Genomic DNA, 20,020 nt, shown 5'->3' with positions numbered 1-20,020 from the left:
ACGCATCCTCTTCATGAGAACGCGTCCAGATATTAGATGACGAGATGATGGGGGGGTTTAGGGCGGATATGGCAGCGCAGGTGACGCTGGGGTCGACTTGACTGCTCGGTCGGTATGTCAGGGAATTTTAAGAATTTTGGAATTTCATGGACGTGTGGTACATAATTAACATTTATGGGAGATTCTGTGGTGAGTATGTAATAATTATTTTATTGTAGATGATGTCAGTGGAGTAGCTCTAGCTCTAGGTCGGTATTTTACCGTAGTTTTAAGTGGTTTTGGTCTCGCTGAGGTAATGCAGTGGTAGCATCAAAATAGCTTTGACAACGTTGTAAGTGACTTCCCTAATGTTGACATTGTACTCATACCTTGAGGAATTAATTTCCAAAATGAGATTTTGGCAATTCAATTTGTTCTGATAGTCACTCAGAAGGCTATCGATTACCTCAGAGAGGAACATGTGAGTGGCGTCAGGTAATGGAGACTCTGCCCTTGAATCATCTTCACTGCTCCAGTCATCAGTGTCCGGGTGATCGTCGCTAAACTTTAACCGACTTTTTTTTCATTACAGGGTGTCATGTTTGAAACAATGCACGTGAATATTGTCCAAGGGAGGCAAGTGACAGGAAATTGTTAGAGACATAAGTGTAGGATTCCGAGGGGGACATTTGCTGCAGGATTTTTTTTGAGCTTCCAAGATCATGCTTGTAAGCTGCAAGCACAAGGAGCTTTTTTAATGGAAATCGCATTTTCGCCCCTGTGAAAGGTGCTCTCCTTGATGAGTTGTTCTCAGATAACCAATTGTCCATGTGAATTTCCTCGATTTTACTTGAAAACTGTCAGGTAAATGAGTTCTGGTATAAAACTGAAGGTTCACAAACCCTTCATGCATCTCGACGTGGACAAGGGTTCATATAATCGATTCACCAACTGTTACTATGGAATTCAAACAATAGCAAAGAATTCTCTATTGTCTCGAGAGTTCTGTTCTTCGAAAGAGCTTCAAGAATCATTGGGTTGTTGAATAAATGAAGTCATTGATTTCATAATCATTTTATCCAATACAAGATAATAAAATAGTGGAAAAAACCGTGATTTGTCCACCAATTACACCATGAAAATTGAAAATTGCTCCATGAGCAGTCGGTTTTAGATAAGAGAATAACATAAGTTCACAAAAATTGAGTGTGTAAAATCCTCAAGGACCGTCCTCAATTAATAATAACCTCACACTTTAATGAATTTTACATAGCTGCGAGGTGTCTCTCCAAGTCCTGCAGTTCAACAGAGTCGCTGCAGTTCAAACAGGTCATCACAGCAGGTCGGTAACTGTGAAGGGTTGCATTCATTTGGCCCCATGATGCCTCCACGCATGATCTGATCGGACCTATTCGGTCCATCAACCAGTTCATATTAAGCCGCTCCTGCTTGTCTATTTCTGCTGTCCAATCTTGACTCGCTTTATTAAAAACCCTTGACATCTGTTCTATACAGAAATCTAGGGAATCAGTCTCATTACATTTTCTGTCGGCCGCATCAAGTACGAATTCGAGGTGGTTTTGTTTCTGTAAACGTCGAAATAGTAGATTATGGCATGAGGACGACAGGTGGAGGATTGTGAGTGCGTTGCCCACTTCACACGACTCACAATCCGACCCCATCGTCCTCATGCCATAATCTGTTTTTCGTTAAGAAGACCTATGGCGGGTGGACGAAGGGGTGTGGGGGAATCTTAATCGAAATACTAAAAAATGAATAGGGTTTTAATTATGGATAACCCTCAACTGTCATGTCACCCCGAAGTTACGACAATAGGTAAGCACCTACACTCCTAGGAGCTCTAATGTATCTCGGTGGAGTCTGGGTTAGAGGGGAAATTTTTTCTCTCGAATTCTAATTCTCTTCGATGCTCTTTGGCGCGGTGATGCTAGTGAGGTGTCCTCACCGCAAAAAAAGGCATGACATATGAAATCGATTAATCGAAAATGGTGAACATAATTGAAACATGGCAGGTCGTCATATAAAAAAGACATGGCGCCTGAAATCGATTAATCGAAAATGGTGAATATGATCGAGACATGGCAGGTTCTCATATAAAAAAGACATGGCGCCTGAAATCGATTAATCGAAAATGGTGAATATGATCGAGACATGGCAGGTTCTCATATAAAAAATATATGACGTCTGAAATCGATTAATCAAAAATGGTGAATATGATCGAGACATGGCAGGTTCTCATATAAAAAAGACATGGCGTCTGAAATCGATTAATCGAAAATGCTGAACATAATCGAAACATGGCAGAGGATATCGAGGCGACATAACAAATAAGCGGCAAATAGGACGTCGTCCATGGAACTATCCCATTTTAAAAGGGAGATCGACATATATCGATTCGGACGCCGGACTTCACGGGATTGCTCACACTTCACGGGTCATAGTCATTATTATGATCTAGCCTTAACAACAATATTATTTGCTTACCGTCGCATATTGATCCATAATACTTCTGCGATAGACGTTATAATCCCCGAAAGCAACGTGGTAGCACTCCTTTACATTCTTGGGCGCGGCCTCCGCAGTTCGCATTATGCTATTCTTTAGATTATAACATCGATTCTTCTCTTGCGGTGAACAGTTGCTTTTCAAAATTTCTCCCTTAACAAGTGAAAATTGAAAAATTAGCGGTAGCTTCAAATTTAGACACACGAAGTGCAGGAAGAGGAAAACGGAAAGTTGAAAAATCAGATCTTAACAATGTTATGTTACAAAATCAACATGTCCGTCGTCCTCGAAATTTAAAGTCTGAATTTTTTCGGCGTTCACATGAGAGTAACCCCTTAAGTATTAGAAAAAACTTACCTCAAAGGATGACCTGACAGACTCGAGCTCCGTGAACGTTTGTTTAACGTGATTTTCATATGCGAGGGTAAGAATGAACCAAATTATCTGGCAATTAGCGCGGAGATTACTTATACCTTTGGCGATGATGGCCTTCACGTCGTTTATATTTTTTATAGTATTAATCATCGGGCTCTGAAATTTCAAGCGATAATCAGCCAATTTCTCAATGGGACTTGAAAAAATCTCCGCGAGAGGTCCATAGCGTCGGTAGGGTCCCTAGGACTACCACATTTATCACTAGATTGTACAATCTCAATTGAATTATTTGATCACCAATTTTAATGCATTTGAATATTTAGTTTTCCCGGCGCACTAGAAATATTTTCACGATTTTGTAAATGTGAAATATGAAGTCTTAGAAAACGAATTTGAGAAATTACGAGACATGAAACAAGCAGTAAATTTTAAAACCTCTCAATGACGTTCTGGTCATTCAAAACAAAATTGCGTTCGCCAAATTGCCTTAGCTATATTATTTTCTGAGATGTCGGCGAAAAAGGGAGGATCCCAAATTCGGGCTCTTTTTGCTCTAGGAGCCCTAGGAGCCGAGAAAAAGGCAAAATACGAAAAAATCGATTTTAGAATATCCCGGGGGGTCTAGACAAATTGCAAATCACCTCACGTCATTCTTCACTAATTCTTGAGTTATATTTACATGAGGTAATTTTTTTTTGCAAGCAAAAAGCCGGAATTTGTGAACGAACAGATTTGATTTTTTAATACTTCGTAAAATGATTTCTCGATAAGTGAGAACTCTTGAAAAAATGTCAATATTTTCCTAAATTTAACGTAGGTAATACTGACTAGGATTTTTAAAAAATTGTACTCATGCAATTGGTGACGCAAAATATTCAAAAGCACCGCATCCGGTCGATAACATACCGACGTGAGGGTAATAATACTTTAAAGAAGAGTTACACAATCGAACATGACGGATTTCATGGCGATAATTGATTATGTCATGATCATAATCGATCATTCGACTATCAATAATCGATTAGTGGACAAGCAAAGGCAAACTCTAAAAAAACTTACGCCATCACTGCCGTCGGAACGTGAGAGGTCCGTCTCCCGTGTTTTCTCGTCATCTTCACTTATAAGGGATGAAGTGCGCGCAATGTCACGGAGATCTGCGTTGAGAAAATCTAGCGTATCGAGGAGGTTGGCTTTAAAATTTTTCAAATTTTGATTAGCATCGTCCCCCAGGTTCTGGAATTTCAATCGAAAATTTAATTTTATTTCAACTCCGCGTAAAAAAATTTCATACCATAAAAACCAAAAATAACAAAAGTTCCATGAAAAATAATGTTCATAACTTTTCAAATGATTTTTTTTTTGTTTTTATATACCTCATAGTTTCGAAGAAAATGATTATTTTATCGAGTGATTTATCTGGGGGTAGAATTCAGCCAAACTACGGATCTCACGTAACCCGATCGCGGAATAATTGACTAAATTTATTAAATTTATTAAAAAATTTATATAATTTGACTAGCTTTGATTAATTTTAATTTTTAAAACTTGTCGACTTAAATTTGAAAATTCGGGAATTTAGATAAAAACTACCCGAAAGTTCACCACAATTTTCCGAAACCGCAAACTTTGGAGTTCAAATTCCTTTAGACTTTCAGTAAATTCAAAGATTATCAAATTTGCATTATTCTTAGAAAACTCGATCGCCTTTTTTTCCTCAATTTAATCATCGTCCTCGTTTAAAAAAAAATTTTAACAGACGGAACTCAACGCACTGTCGAGGATAAATAAACACTTCAGCCACAATAATAGTAGTTTCGTGGAAAACTAATTTAGCCAGGAAGAGCAAGCCGATGAATGAGACAAAACAACTGCTGGTATGCAATTGCGAGGTACAGCATAGTCGAAAGCTTCACCTAGTGGTGCTTAGGAGGCAACTTTTTTTTTTATTCAACTCCAAATACTTATAACTAACTCCGCATGCGCTGGGTTCATTTTCCGGCGATGAAAAAAATCCTTCATCACCGGGACTCGAACCTGCGCTCCTGGCGCGTCCTCTGGGGGATCGAGTCCCATTATTTGTCAAGAAGGAGGACATCTTCAGAGAAATATCAATAATTTTCGAATTTTAATTTGGATAACGGTGACTGTAACTTTTTTTTCGAATTTTTACTCATTCAATTAGTTTCGAAGCAGAGTATCCGGTCGATAAATTACCGACCGAGGGTGGAGCTGCTTTAAGAAAGAGTTAAGTATTTGGAAAAACTTACGCTACGGTCACTTCCGAAAGCCACGATCCTCGCCTTCAGTTCGGCAATGTCACGTTCATATTTAGAAGATGGACGATCCTCAAGGTCGTATGTATCTTCCGTCAGCTTCTGCACTCTCTGGACGATGTCGATTAACTCGTCCGTAGCATCACTACCGCTATTCCCCTGGATCTGAGCATGCAATTGAGTTTTTTTGTCAACTATTCCAATGTCAAATCAAGGTATCGGAAATTTTTTGTAGTTCGCTGACCCACGGTACACAGAAAAAAATTTACATTCAATGAAGGTGGCAGTACGATTACGAAATGTAATCGATTACACGGAATCACGACCTTGGAATTGATTACATGATCACACTGATGACATTGATTACAAGCGACGATGTGTAATCCTTGAAATGATGAAGAAATATTTTTAACGTGAATTCTACAGCTTCGATTATTGATACGGTCTCCGCGTAATGATTTATTTATTCATTAATTAATTTGTTGAATTAATTATTTGGCTAATACATAGGCATCAGAAAACCGAGCACTGAAACATGACATTAGAAGTATTTTTTTTATCGCTGAACAAAAATCAACAAATTAATGCGCATGCGTCAGAGTGACGGTCACCAAAACAATCTCAGGGCCGTCAGTTGCGAAGGGGTTTCGTGTTTCCAAGGACAACGATGGAAATTTGAAATTCGATTTTCGGAGTGATTATAACTTTTTTTAATTGGGGCGTTATCAATTGGTGTACAATTGATAATATTGAAGTGGTTCGTCGCGGGTCTGCCTTTAGGCTGTTCACCAATCGGAGGCGGGATGTCCATAGAACACTCTGGAAGGGACTAATTTATTTTCTTCTTCTCTCTCCGAGTGGCTCTCGACTATCGAGAGCTTTGTTCCTCGAGCCGGTCTGACGTTGACCGCTGCATTGAAAAGTCGTGCTAAGTTTTTCTACTTTTTTGTATCATACGCGTTGGCCCACCCGGTCTACGACCCTGGCAGGAGATGAGGAATGGCCGACAGTCGGCCGACCGTCGGCCAGCATTTGCCAAATGTCGGCCCGCCGTCGGCCATTCATCATCTCCTGCCGATGAGGAATGGCCGACAGTGGGCCGACATTTGGTCAATGCTGGCCGACTGTCGGCCATTCCTCGTCTCCTGTTAGGGGAGTACCACTCACATAATAATAAAGGGGACATTAATTAATAGTGATAACGTGTCCAATATTTATTGACCTTCGTCTAATCGTTGTTCTCTTCTCCTCATTGGTCATAGGAGATAAATCGACAACTTTAATAGATAACTGTTGGATTTTTCATAAAATAAATAAAGAACAAAAGTCAATCTTATTCTCAACTCTCTTCTGAGTGTTGAAAGACATTTTTATGGGTTCGAATTCTGAGAAGCGTGAGGTATGATGTTTAGTCTCGATTTTAAGTATGTAGACAAAGTGGAGTGAATGGGACTCTTTGAGAGCGTGTGACTGGAAGGTCCAGGGTGTTGTTTCCCTTTGTAGACCTAGTTAGTTCCTCTAAGGAATCGGTATAAAGTGAACGTGTCGTCCGAGCATAATTATTTGAGTTGAACCATAAAGAATAAAATGGTTTAAATTACTTAGTGAATTATTATTTCTTATAACCCATTTCCAATAATAACGACCCAATAAAAATTTATAAATGTACCACTGACCTGCAAGATAATCGCTACGAGCGCGAACAGTAGTGCACGGGCTGACATCTTGGCTGTCGTTACAATTTTGAAAATAATTTTTCGCAGTCACAATTTATATGTGGAAACTGTCTACCCTCACTAATTATTTTCCACAATTTTTACATGTGCAACACAGGTATGTGCGTGCGATTAAATAAATTGGCGATAGATGAAAAGAAACCCACATCAGTCGCTCATAATTATTTTAATGCAGATAATGCACGAAGAGAAATATTTAAGGATAATCACGTGTTCGTTTTCACGATTTCGGAGAGACGTGAAACCGTAAACAAAATTTACAAAACTGTCACGTATTTTTTTAATCGCTTGGGCGAACGTACGATTCGATAAATGTGGATCTCGTCGTTTTTACTGAAGAAATATTTTGTATTAAATCAGGTTCTTTGTTCTTTATTTATGCAGTTTAAACTTATTGGGTTATTCAACTACAAAAAAGATTTTTTTCAAACAAATCTGTACATAAATTGCATAAATTGCATAAATTGAATATCTCATTCACAGGAGATGACAAACGAGGCAATTAACAAAATAATCTTTATTTCTAAAGTTTTCAAAAAACAGCGAATTTCATAAGATGAAAAATACCCTTCATTTTGCAGTTCACTAATAAGTTGTTGGTGATACTGCTTATATGCGTCATTCGAATCCCGAAAAACATATCTCCAAGATAAATCGTAATTTTTCATTTTTCAATTTATTTCAGACATATTTTGATTTCAAATGAAAATTTCCGAAAAAGGATTTATTTTTATTAAATTATTCACCACATTCACAGCTTTTTTTACATAAATTAATAATTTTGGTTTTATATGGGGAGAGGGAATTCACATGGCTAATTTTGTATCTGGTAACAACTCATCAAGGAGAACATGTGCCGTAGGACAAATGGAAAAGTCAAACGGTTTTGTTTTTCTATTTTTCCGAAATTTTTTCGAGTTTTTCATATTTTTGAGAATAATTTTAGTTTTTCTGTTCCATTTTTCGTATTTTGACAATAAACACGTAATTGTCATTGAACATTTCTCTCCGTGCATTATCTACATTAAGCTGATTATGAACAAACTGACGTGCCCATTCCGTTTTGATTTATCGCCAATTTATCCGATCACAATAGCATCCGTATGTTGCACATGTCAAAAATGTACACAACGACTAGTGGGGGCAGACGTTCTCCGTATAACAACTGGGAAAAATCCCTTTTTAAATTATAATAAACGACAAGATGGCGGCCCGTGCACTGCTCTTCACGCTCGTCGCCATCATTTTTCAGGTGAGTGGTTCAATTTACCTATTTTCAACTTCCCGACATGAGGAAATTATAGTAATCATTTCAAAAATCGAATCTCGATTTGCCATCGTATCTTCACGGTTCCAGATTTCTACAATTTTTATATAACAACACTTGTTCTTTTAGTATCGAACACTATTTTTTGTGACTGCTGTTACATTCAGCCCATGTCACAAAGTGCCGTTTCATTTACAAGTAAACGAAAAGTCAAAAATTGTAAACGAAAAGACTTTTCTCTTACTAATAAACGAAAAATGGAACAGTTCACCACTCCCTTAACGTAACATCACTAGCAAAAACTATAGTTCGCATACACATGTGACGGAGTTTTTTTACCTCGTGTGATTGGTAGCCCTGGGCGTTGTCTCTGGCCGCCAACTTCACACTCATTGCCTCGTTTCCTACACCTCGTGTGCCTAAATTCGAACCGCTGCAACTTACGCTCCACATCAACTCGCAAACACCCAATAACCTCTACGTCTTACATTTGTCCCACAATAAAATATAAAATAGAACTCCGATACGCTAGATGCCACCGTTGGTCCACCTTCATCATCAAAACCCGGATGTCACTAGCATGTAATGTATTTTTGCGGAGGTGATTTCATCCCCCGGAATATTTACCACAAATTGCTGTAATTTCAACCATAAACAAACTCTATAAAAAAAAATGTCGGTTCAACCCAACGTCTAGTAATGCCAATCGTTCTCCACGGCGAGGGTTCAAAACCCAGTGGTTCCAATATTTTTCACAAAAGATTGCACGACGCCAGTCGTCTTCGGGCCTCATACCCGGCCCAGGACTAGTCGGTAGTGAGTTCGCCACGGTGCGGGGCTGTCAATAAACAACATTTTCAGCCTCTACAACATCTAATTTTCCAATTTTCCCTTGTGAAGGAGCAAATTACGCTAGGAACCGGTTCAGGGGAACAGGACTGTGAAGGGATGGGTAAGAATCGCGAACAATGTCAGGAGCAGAGCAATGATATCAATGAGTATCAACGCATGAAGAATTGTTGGGTGGTAAGCTAATGATATTCTTGTTAATTCTAGATAATAATAATAAAGTATGAGGGAGATGAGTACAAGTAGTGCCCGATGAGTATAATCCCATCCCTTCATCTCGCAGACGTCTCAACGCGCCATTCACTCCGGTCAATTTTCTGTTCATTTATTGCTTGGCACTTCTCGGGCCAAAACCGTATACTATTTTCTTCGAAACAGTTGTAAAACCTCTGTTGGATTTTAATGATTCAAATCGAGAGGAATCCACACTTCAATTACATTTATTTATTTAGAACAATAGTCCTCCTTACAGTCACCTGCTGTGCACCTCGTCGACTGACACCCACTCTTATGAGTTCGCTTGCTGCGCCCTGCTACTGCGCACACACACACAATGAAAGCACAAATGTACTCCATTCTCAACAACCTCAATTAACAGAAATTCCCTGAGCTTTCCCAAATACTCGAAAATTTTGTTTTCTCCATAAAAATTATGTTAATCTCCTCCAGATTTGCCCCTTTCAGTCCTTTAACTGACCGGCAAAAAAGCCTCGGTTTTTCCAGTCCTAAAGACCAACGAAAATTTTACAACCAGCAGTCTTAATCTAAACTTGAAGGTGTAAACATCAGAACAAAAATCCAAGTGTATCCGTAATTAAAATAAACTGTAACTTATGAAATATTAATTCCTGTGTGTGTGGTAATAATTATTAACAATTTCGGTAGTTATCGATACTTCCTCGTCTCGTTAATCCCTCCCTCCAGTATCGTCAACTCATAAGTGATCCGAAGAACCCATTTCCTCCAAAATAATTTTAAATCATCAAACGACCCAAATTTACAACTTGGCTAGAATCAAATTAAGATTGTTATTTTGTAGCGAAACCCACACGAATTAATATTTAATAAGTTACAGTTTATTTTAATTACGGATACACTTGGATCCGTATCGATCAACATTCCAGATCCAAGCGAATACTGGTAGGGTAAATATAACCGAATTGGAAATCGCCATCGCTACCACTCTAGAGGATATCAAGGTAAATTTCGACCGGATGGAGGCCCTTCTAGCCTTTACACAGAAACCAGATATTCCACGAGCGCAGATTAATCTCGCAGCTGATGACAAATCCTGTAACGTGAGTTTATTTCAAATGTGAAATTTTTCCTTGAAGTAGCACTACCCCCAGGGTGGTATATTACCGGCCGGGAACACTGCTTTTCAACAATTTCATTCTGTACAAATTTGAAGCTGATCCAGGGCACTGGGTCGATCGGACACTATCGGAATGATTCGGGAATGGGCTCGCGTGCCATGGGGGGCTATGCTGACCACAGATCACATCGTCTTCATCCATCATCAGCGGCGCAACGCAAATATCAGAGTTTATCAGTTTCTTTTCTTGTGGCTTTGATCGGATCGATACATCTTTTCTTATGTGGTTTTTGGTTGCTTATCATTGAACTTTATCGTGTATCATCATCATCATTATTATCGGACAGTTATCACGTGTAAATAGTGTACATTTGGTCTAAATTATATTGGATCCCCTTACGGTCAAATCAACGTGTTTTCTTCACCATCCCATTGGAAAAATTATCTCTCCTCTTCCGCTTCCAATCCACCCTAACCCGACAAAATCATTAATTTCCAAACACGTTCATTGAAAAAAATAGTCTCAATTGTCGATTCAAATTCCAGATTCCGGGAAAAGATGAGTGTGAAAATATAACCGACTTGAAAACTACCATCGTCAACAGTCTAGCAGATCTCAAGGGGAAAAGCGTACAGATTGAGCGCTATTTAGCCATTGAATCACTGGAGAGGAGGTTCCCAGTTGCCAGGAAATACTATGACGTAATTTTTTTTGTTGTATATCTACATGTCTACATATTAAGAATTAGTAACGGACCTCAAACTCCTATAATCCTCTGGGTTCTCTGCCAGTAAAACACCTGGGCCTTTCCAAGATAACTCTCCAGAGTCTTCCTCAATTGATTAGATACTCCCTTTTGTCACGCATCCCTCCAAAGATAGAGTTCATATTCCCTTACTAGAAAACATCCCCTCCAAGGAAGCAACAGGCCAAACTCTTAAATAGACCACCTCCGCATTTTTCCTTGTTAGTTTGCGATTCGGCATACACTGAGTAACTATCTGAAAGGAAGATATCCACAGAACTTGTATTTTAATCTGAAAATAAAAATTTCGTAGAATAGAACTTCCTCATTTTAGTGGAATCCAACATTTTTTCAAATTCGTAGCTGTTCCGTCGCGGAATATTTTTTCACGAGAATTTTTTCTCTATTATTATTTTTTCCCCAGTATTACACAAATATTGTAATAAGATTCAGATGTAGCGATAATAAACCATATTATCGCTAATTCTCAAATTTTCAGTTTTTGTCGCGCTGCAAAATAGTCTTATCATTGGATTCAAGAGTGAAGTTCCTCCGATTTGATTTAAACCTTAATTATAAATTTAGGAGAATTGTGGAAGTGTTTTTTGTGTTCAAAAATAACGATATCACGTGTTATAGAATATAATCGAGTACTTATTTTATTAACAACGTGATCCAACCGTTTGATTCTTCATCCAGGAACAAACAGTAACTCTTCTTTAAAGTTTCTATTGTTATGTTCTAATCTGATTCTCGGGTAGCCCAGGTGGCAGATCGACCCAAATCGATTTTCCGCACTGGTTTTTTTCTTTGTGTACCTTACATCGTTGAATATCACAAAAAATTTCTGCAACCATTATTCGATTTTCCAGTGATTGAATACCACCTCTCACTTATTAATTCCTATTCCAGATTCAGAAGATTAATGCTGCGGTTGATATACCCCAACTGGAAAACATCATTGCCCACGCTCTAGATCATCTCGAGGTATTTCTCGAGGAAATTGTGTTACGTGTAACCGATAGCCACGAAAGTGATATTAGATTCCTGGAAGACAGGCTTACGGCTTTCAGAACATACTATGACGTAAGTCTTTTTTGACATACGTAAGTCTTCTTAAAACAGCTCTACTACAGGTCTATTCCCGACCGGATACACTGCTCTTCAATATTTTCAGTTGCTAACTTTTCGGCCTGAATTCATGAGTAAAATTCGGCAAACTATCCCCTGTTATTTAAATTAAATTTCGGAAGTTTTGATATTTTTTTTAACATTTCCATCTTATAAACGAATAACATGTTTTCCAAATGGTGGATAATTTTTTACGACTTGTCGAAAAATTTCGTAATTTCTTTACGTCCAGTGATAAAAAATTCACACTTTAATCTTTGACTACACCGGAATGGCATATTTCGATACAAGTATGTATATATAGTATATATTTAAAAAAACAGAAACGAAATTGTATTTTTATGAACTCCCCGGCCGATGCGGACAGTTCGTCGTGAAGGGACTTCATACCCTAAGAGTTAATGACTACTAAAAATAAATTTGGCGTTAAACTGAAAGGAAACAAAACAATTTTCTAATTTTTACTTGTTAAGGCTGTCATTAAGGAAGGAAATTGTCCAAGAGAATACACCGAACGATGCTATAAATTAACGAATGCGATACTCGAAAAAACTGAGAAGGAGCAGAAGAACAATATCGATCGGTACCACGGGATTGTTGCCAAATACTCTGACGCGACGTTCGCTTCGATAACGAAGGAGCATTCTAAGGTAAGCAAATGATATCGTTATTAATTTGATATGATAATAATCAAGTATGAATAGAACTGAGGATAAGTCGGATAGATTTAAGGCTTCAACTATCGAGAGTCGCCCTACCGCTTCTGGGGTGAGGTACTACGATGCCGTTGGCGTCATTAAAACTCCCAGAACTGAGCCTCTACTTCAGTCAATCCTCTTTGGCGCGCGGAGTGCTGAACCGCTCTGTTTAACAAGTGGGGGAAATTTCGCATGAAATATATGACCGCAAAAACAAATTTTATATTAATCCAGTTTTATGGTTTATAGTTCACTTTCAGCTCAGTTCATTGGCTACAATAACAACTTAAGATTTTCGAAGGCGTTTAAAAGTGTTTCGGAGCTAGTCCAAGAAGATCCAATAACAGATGTTGTATACCCTTATATTTCACCTTGTATTTTACATTAATGCTAGCTGACCCGGCAAACGTTGTTTTGCCATATAAATAATTTCCAAGTAATTTCTAGTGTAGACAAAAAATAGCTTACTTATTCGTGGGAAATACCCTCAAAATTGATAAGTTAATTATTGTTACGTATCCCCCTTCGAAGACTCATTCATTTGTCTATGATCTGAACTTCGGGAGAATCACGACTGTCTTTTGGATATAACATGAGTCTTGTGTGTCTCTCTTCGGAGCTCTGACGTGTCACATCGTAATACTCTTTGTAACTAATAAACCGCCCCAAACATTTGTCAACCTGTTGTCGTCTTTATTCTTCGCTGGATATAACATTATTATCGATAAAATAGGAATGATTAAAAGTTAATATGAGAGTTACACTGAGATAGCAAAATAATAATTGTCAACGTTACTACTACACTTGATGCATAAACAATAATGATGGCCGACAACTGTGTAGGGAGTGAGAAAGAAAGGAGACCGGCTTCGTTCTCATCGCTACTCCGTGCTGTTTACTGGGTCAGAAGTGACACCGGTAGACATCTGGCGGGGATAACTAATTAAATGACGATTGATTAGTTTTCGACCGGAGAGGAAAAATGATTAAATTACTAAAATGGCTATTAAAAAATAAGGGTTGGTCGTAGAAGGGTGAAAATTGAAGATTGTATGTATTTTTGTATGTTGTATCATAAAAAAATAGAAATTAAAAATTTTGTCTAAAAAATAAAAAAAAAATTTTGGGCCGGACTACCCCTAACATTTAGGGGAATGAAAAATAGATGTTGGCCGATTCTCATAGATACCGGATAAGCACAAAAAATTTCATCAAAATCGGTCAAGCCGTTTCGGAGGAGTATGGCAACAAAAACTGTGACACGAGAATTTTATATATTAGATTTCTATTTCCCATTCATTTATTGCTTGGGGCATACTCCAACTACGTCTGGCCCAACTCTCAATCCTATCATAAACCCTGGTGCCACTACGAATTTTCTCCATTTCCCATTTACTAAAAGCTATTATCTGCATCTCCAAAAAATAGTCATGCTTCCTTCCATCCCCTCCATTTTTTTCTTGTGTCCTCCGGTAAGAAACTGAGTACTCTAATATTATTCTTGTTAATCAGTTAGATCCCGAACTTCACCGAGAGCACTGAGTCCATTCTAAGATCAGAAATCTCTTTGAATACATAAATCTGTAGTCACAATTCTTACACGTTGAGTGAATTTCCTAATAAATATCAGTTTTTATTTAAATATAACTTCTGTGTTTTGAATTTATTACGGGAATCCAACACAGATTTGAGAACTGATATTAATTAGATATTCAACTGAAATGCAAAATGATGAATTATTTTATTTCTCGTTCCAGGTACAAAAGGTTTATGAACTCAGCCTTAACGACCCCTTCAGAGAGTGTATTGGCATTTCAAATCGGGACGACTGTGCTGTGATGAAGTTCAACGACATACGTGCCGGTATTCCGTTGTGGAAACGGAGAATGGAGGAAGAGGCAAGACATTATAATAAGCAGGTGAACCAAAAGTTGAATTCAACTGACTTGGACGTGGACGCATCGTTGAATGAAATGGAGGAAGACTTTCAACGTTACCAATCCGCTGTACTGACGTGCGCATCGTGCTACGACTCTGATGAACTGCACGCCCTAGAGAGTTCCTTAGGAATTATATAAAATTCATTGAAGTGTGTGAAATTATTGCTGTATACCTACATATCTACATATTAAGAATTAGTAGCGGACCTCAAATGAACTCATATAATCCTCTGGGTCCTCTGCCAATAAAACACCTGGGCCTTGCCAAGATAATTCTCCAGAGTCTTCCTCAATTGATTAGATACTCCCTTTTGTGACGCATCCCTCCAAAGATAGAGTTCATATTCCTTTACTAGAAAACATCCCCTCCAAGGAAGCAACAGGCCAAACTCTTAAATAGACCACCTCCGCATTTTTCCTCAGTAGTTTTCGATTCGGCATACACTAAGTGACAGTCTGTCAGGAACAGAGACAGAACTTGTATTTTCGTGTGAAAATAAAGATTTCGTAGAATTGAATATGCTCATTTTATTGGAACGCTACTTTGTTATTAATTGCGGACTTTGCACACTCAATTTTTGTGAACTTCTGTTATTTTCTTATCAACCCGATGGACATCGGGGCCCGGTAATTATATGAAACTCGGGATTGCTCAAAAAGCAGAGTTACTAACGGGATCTATCTTGCTCATCGTCAAAACGTTGCTATATATTACATCAAGACGGGAAGTTTATATAGCGTTCCACATTTCTTGTGACGTCAAAGGAAATCGTTGGATAGGATTTTGGATGAGGTAGGAAGGGGAACAGGATAATTCTCCATATGATTTTTGCAAGAAAAATTCCTGAAAAAATGGATAGTCCAGACCGGGATTTGAACCCGGGACCTTCCGATTGGTTTTTTCTTTTTTCTTTTCTTTTCTTTTCAATTTTCATGGAGTAATTGCTGGAAAAATCACGGTTTTTGTCCACTATTTTATTATTTTGTATCGGATAAAATGATTTGAAATCAATGACTCCATTTATTCAACAACCCATGATTCTTGAAGCTCTTTCGAAGAACAGAGTTCTCGAGACAATAGAGAATTCCATAGTTACAGTTGGTGAATCGATTATATGAACCCTTGTCCACGTCGAGATCCATCAAGGGTTTGTGAACCTTCAGTTTTATACCAGAACTCATTTTCCTGACAGTTTTCAAGCAAAATCGAGGAAATTCACATGGATAATTTGGTATCTGGCAACAAATCATCCAAAGGAGAGGATGTGTCACAGGGGTGAAAAGTCAAGCAGTTTTGTTTTTCTATTTCTCCGAAATTTTTCAAGTTTTCCTACTTTTTCTCGAGTTTTTCATATATTTCAAAATAATTTTAGTTCTTCTGTTCCATTGTTCGCATTTTGACAATAAACACGTAATTGTTATTGAATATTTCTCTCCGTGTATTATCTGCATTAAGATAATTATGAGCAAACTTACGTGCCCATTCCTTTTCGATCTATCGCCAAATTATCCCATCAGAATAACATCCATAAGTTGCGCATGCGAAAAATATGCACATGACTAGTGGGGGCAGACGTTCTCCCTATAAGAACTGCGAAAAATCACTCTTTAAATTATAATGAACGACAAGATGTCGGCCCGTACACTGCTGTTCACGCTCGTAGTCGTCATTTTTCAGGTGAGTGGTCCAATTTACCTATTTTCAATCTCCCTACGCAGGGAAATTATAGTAATTTTTGGAAAATTAGAACACAGCTCTTCTGTTTATCTTCAAAAATCCCTCGACAAGGTTTATGACGTGTTTGAAAGAGTCTCCAGAAAAGGACTAATTTATGATCTGTTGTACTTCGAACTTGAGAGCATTGTAATCCTTACCACATGCGGTATTCAAAGAAAACTCTGTCTTCTGGAGTCATAAACGTTCTCTTGTTTTTTCCCTTAGTAAAGGTTTTTCAAATAGTAAGAATTCAGTGTCTGGACACCGGGTCCTCTAGGTCAGTCGTGCCTTCCTCGTGACACAAACAAAATGGAACCATGGAAAACCTCGGTTTTTTTGACGAGACTACCACGCGGTAATGAAACTGCAAGATTAGAGCGCCACAAATATTGATCGCCCTCGCCGGGATTCGAACCCGGATCCGCAGCACACTAGTCTAGCGTTCTAACCGCGCGGCCACTACCGCCAGTCATTCGGCCTCACACATTTTTAAAGATAATTTTCAATAGAATAGAAAAAAAATTTTCTTGTTCCGATACAAATTCAGTCACAAAAATAAAAATGGAGTTTTCACATTTGTTTTTTTTCTCTGGTGTACCCTAGATGACAAAAAATTGTGAAATACCAATTCCGTTTTCGAGTAATTGAAAAATACCTTTCAATTATTGATTTCAATTTCAGATCCAGGGGAATAATGGTAGGGTACATACTTTAGACGAGTTGAAAGCCCCCCTCGTCGATAGTTGGACGACTTTCAATAACAGTTTGAAGGAGATTGTAAGCGATTTCAAGAGTGCATATGACAAAGATATTGCTCATCTGCAAGAGAGGATCACAAATGTTACTCAATACTATAACGTAAGTTCTATTCAAATACATAACTCTTCTGTTAAATAGCTCTGCTCTCTGGTCGGCTCGGGTCTGTCGTCAATCTAGTCGCCAATCGAAGGCGAGATACTCATGGAACGCTGCAGACACGAATGTGATTTTCTCCTCGCCCTCTCCGGGTAGCTCTCGATTCTCAAGAGCGTTGTTCCTCGGGCTAGTCTGGCGTAGAACCCCGTGGTATAGAGTCAAGCTAAGTTTTTCGATTTTTGCAATACTCGTTAACCCACCAAATATACGAGTCGCACTCTATTAACAATAAAGTGACATTAGAAGCATTAATAACGTGTTCACTGATTATTGACCTTCGTCTCACAGAGGTTGCCTTCTCCTCACTGGTCAAACTGCATCGAAAATCCACGAAATCAATTGAATACATTAACATACATGAAAAGTAAAAACTTGTAAACGAAAAATGCGACAGTTCGTCACTCCGTGAACGTAACATCACTAGCAAAAACTATACTTCGGATCCACGTGCCACTGGTTATTTTACCTCGTGTCATTGACAGCCCTTGGCTTCGCCTCGGGCCGCCAACTTCACACTCGTTGCTACCCCCTCGCACTTGTATCCAAATGTACTATTTTGATATAATGTGTGGAAAGTCAAGTTTCGCGCACCCGTAGCGTGCGAAATATGTTACTTTACACGCAGTGCATCAAAAAGTACTTTTTTAAAGCCCATTTCCTGTAGCTTGTGGGCTTAAATTAGGAACATAGACTAATTCCATCATTTTCACTTGTTAAGGAGCAAATTATCAACGGAACGTGTTCACCAGAACAGACGGACCGATGCTATAAACTAACGAGCACATTACTCCCAAAAGTTAGGAATACGGTGAACAGTAGTATAAGTAAGTGCTACGAGGATGCTTTTAATTTCCCTGACATCTATCCCCTGACTTTTATGGACGATTATCGAAAGGTTAGTAAATAATGTTGTTGTTCACTCTAGATAATAATAATAATGAAGGATAATTAGTTGCAATGAAATAAAGTATGAGTGAAAACGATCATAAGTCGTAACCAATAAACAGTAAGAAATGAGTGTAACAGATTTGAGATTTCAACTGTCGAGAGTTTCGATTCGATTCGAAAATAATAAAACAATCTGATGTCTCGATTATTCTATCCTAAATAAGATTTCTAAAATTTCTCGATACTACAAGACGATCGAATAAGATATTAGAGAAGTGATATTTATTAGATAGTTGACTGACATTCCAAATGACGAATAACTTTTTTCGGCTGTTTGCAGCACGAAAAGCAGCTCGAGTTAACCTATCAGAACACCTCCGAGGACTGTTCCAGGGAGGAAGATGTTGAGAAATGTATGAAGACCATGATACCATATTTTCGTAACGAGGGTCGATATTGGCGTCGAATCCTAGAGGAGGAGGAGTCGGATAGGGTAGCACGGGCGAAAGACATGTTGAAGGATATAACTCCATGCGTCAGAAACATATTCAGAAAACTGCAGAAGGGCCTTGACATTTGCCACCGCCCTGTAATGACCTGCGTCAAGTGCGGGGACTCTTCTGGACTGCGCAAATTAGAGCGTCTCTTACGAATTGAATGGAATCCACCGAAGCCTGTTGAATTATTATTAAACAATTGAAGACCAGTTCTGATGGTTTGCACTTTCAATTTATTCCAAATTTTTTTAGTTTCTTATGTAAAACTGACTGCTCGTGGAGCAATTTTCAATTTTCATGGAGTAATTGCTGGAAAAATCACGGTTTTTTCCACTATTTTATTATCTTGTATTGGATAAAATGATTATGAAATCAATGACTTCATTTACTCAACAACCCAATGATTCTTGAAGCTCTTTCGAAGAACAGAACTCTCGAGACAATAGAGAATTCTTCCCTATTGTTTGAATTCCATAGTTACAGTTGGTGAATCGATTATATGAACCCTTGTCGACGTCGAGATGCATCAAGGGTTTTGTGAACCTTCAGTTTTATACCAGAACTCATTTACCTGCCAGCTTTCAAGTAAAATCGAGGAAATTCACATGGACAATTGGGTATCTGAGAACAACTCATCAAGGAGAGCACCTTTCACAGGGGCGAAAATGCGATTGCCATTAAAAAAGCTCCTTGTGCTTACAGCTTACAAGCATGACCTTGGAAGCTCAAAAAAAATCCTGCAGCAAATGTCCCCCTCGGAATCCTACACTTATGTCTCTAACAATTTCCTGTCACTTGCCTCCCTTGGACGATATTCACGTGCATTGTTTCAAACATGACACCCTGTAATGAAAAAAAAGTCGGTTAAAGTTTAGCGACGATCACCCGGACACTGATGACTGGAGCAGTGAAGATGATTCAAGGGCAGAGTCTCCATTACCTGACGCCACTCACATGTTCCTCTCTGAGGTAATCGATAGCCTTCTGAGTGACTATCAGAACAAATTGAATTGCCAAAATCTCATTTTGGAAATTAATTCCTCAAGGTATGAGTACAATGTCAACATTAGGGAAGTCACTTACAACGTTGTCAAAGCTATTTTGATGCTACCACTGCATTACCTCAGCGAGACCAAAACCACTTTGAATAATGTTAATTACCAATGGA

At 38.4% G+C, this 20,020-nt stretch overlaps 2 protein-coding genes and 1 long non-coding RNA gene across 4 annotated transcripts; 2 read left to right on the top strand and 1 right to left on the bottom strand.

Moving 5' to 3' along the window:
- Positions 1-69: 69 nt before the first annotated feature.
- Positions 70-1,079, top strand: LOC135171006 (uncharacterized). The gene is made up of 2 exons (XR_010300467.1): positions 70-189; positions 572-1,079. It is a non-coding gene; the product is annotated as an uncharacterized LOC135171006 (long non-coding RNA).
- On the bottom strand, positions 1,038-6,989 carry LOC135171003 (uncharacterized). Its single transcript, XM_064137270.1, has 6 exons — positions 6,830-6,989; positions 5,148-5,318; positions 3,940-4,113; positions 2,863-3,036; positions 2,485-2,658; positions 1,038-1,565 (listed from the first exon to the last, which is right to left on the bottom strand). Exons 1-6 carry the CDS (start codon positions 6,875-6,877, stop codon positions 1,245-1,247), a joined length of 1,062 nt encoding a protein of 353 aa, XP_063993340.1. The 5' UTR covers positions 6,878-6,989; the 3' UTR covers positions 1,038-1,244.
- A 1,012-nt stretch (positions 6,990-8,001) lies between these two features.
- Positions 8,002-19,228, top strand: LOC135171002 (uncharacterized). 2 transcript variants are annotated; one of them, XM_064137268.1, is made up of 10 exons: positions 8,002-8,141; positions 9,057-9,182; positions 10,130-10,303; positions 10,867-11,022; positions 11,979-12,152; positions 12,671-12,847; positions 14,653-16,513; positions 17,234-17,410; positions 18,186-18,362; positions 18,696-19,228. In XM_064137268.1, the coding sequence occupies exons 1-7, from the start codon at positions 8,094-8,096 to the stop codon at positions 14,971-14,973; spliced, it is 1,176 nt and encodes a 391-aa protein (XP_063993338.1). In that variant the 5' UTR covers positions 8,002-8,093; the 3' UTR covers positions 14,974-16,513; positions 17,234-17,410; positions 18,186-18,362; positions 18,696-19,228. The 2 variants fall into 2 exon arrangements, with proteins under 2 accessions (XP_063993338.1, XP_063993339.1); XM_064137269.1 differs by lacking the exon at positions 9,057-9,182 and having other exon boundaries at positions 8,007-8,141.
- The last annotated feature ends 792 nt before the right edge of the window (positions 19,229-20,020 follow it).

Source organism: Diachasmimorpha longicaudata, chromosome 18 (assembly GCF_034640455.1).
Source record: "Diachasmimorpha longicaudata isolate KC_UGA_2023 chromosome 18, iyDiaLong2, whole genome shotgun sequence".
In the NCBI taxonomy this organism is placed as follows: Eukaryota; Metazoa; Arthropoda; class Insecta; order Hymenoptera; family Braconidae; genus Diachasmimorpha; species Diachasmimorpha longicaudata.
Note: the sequence above shows the minus strand (reverse complement) of the source record. Positions and strands in the feature narration are given on the sequence as shown.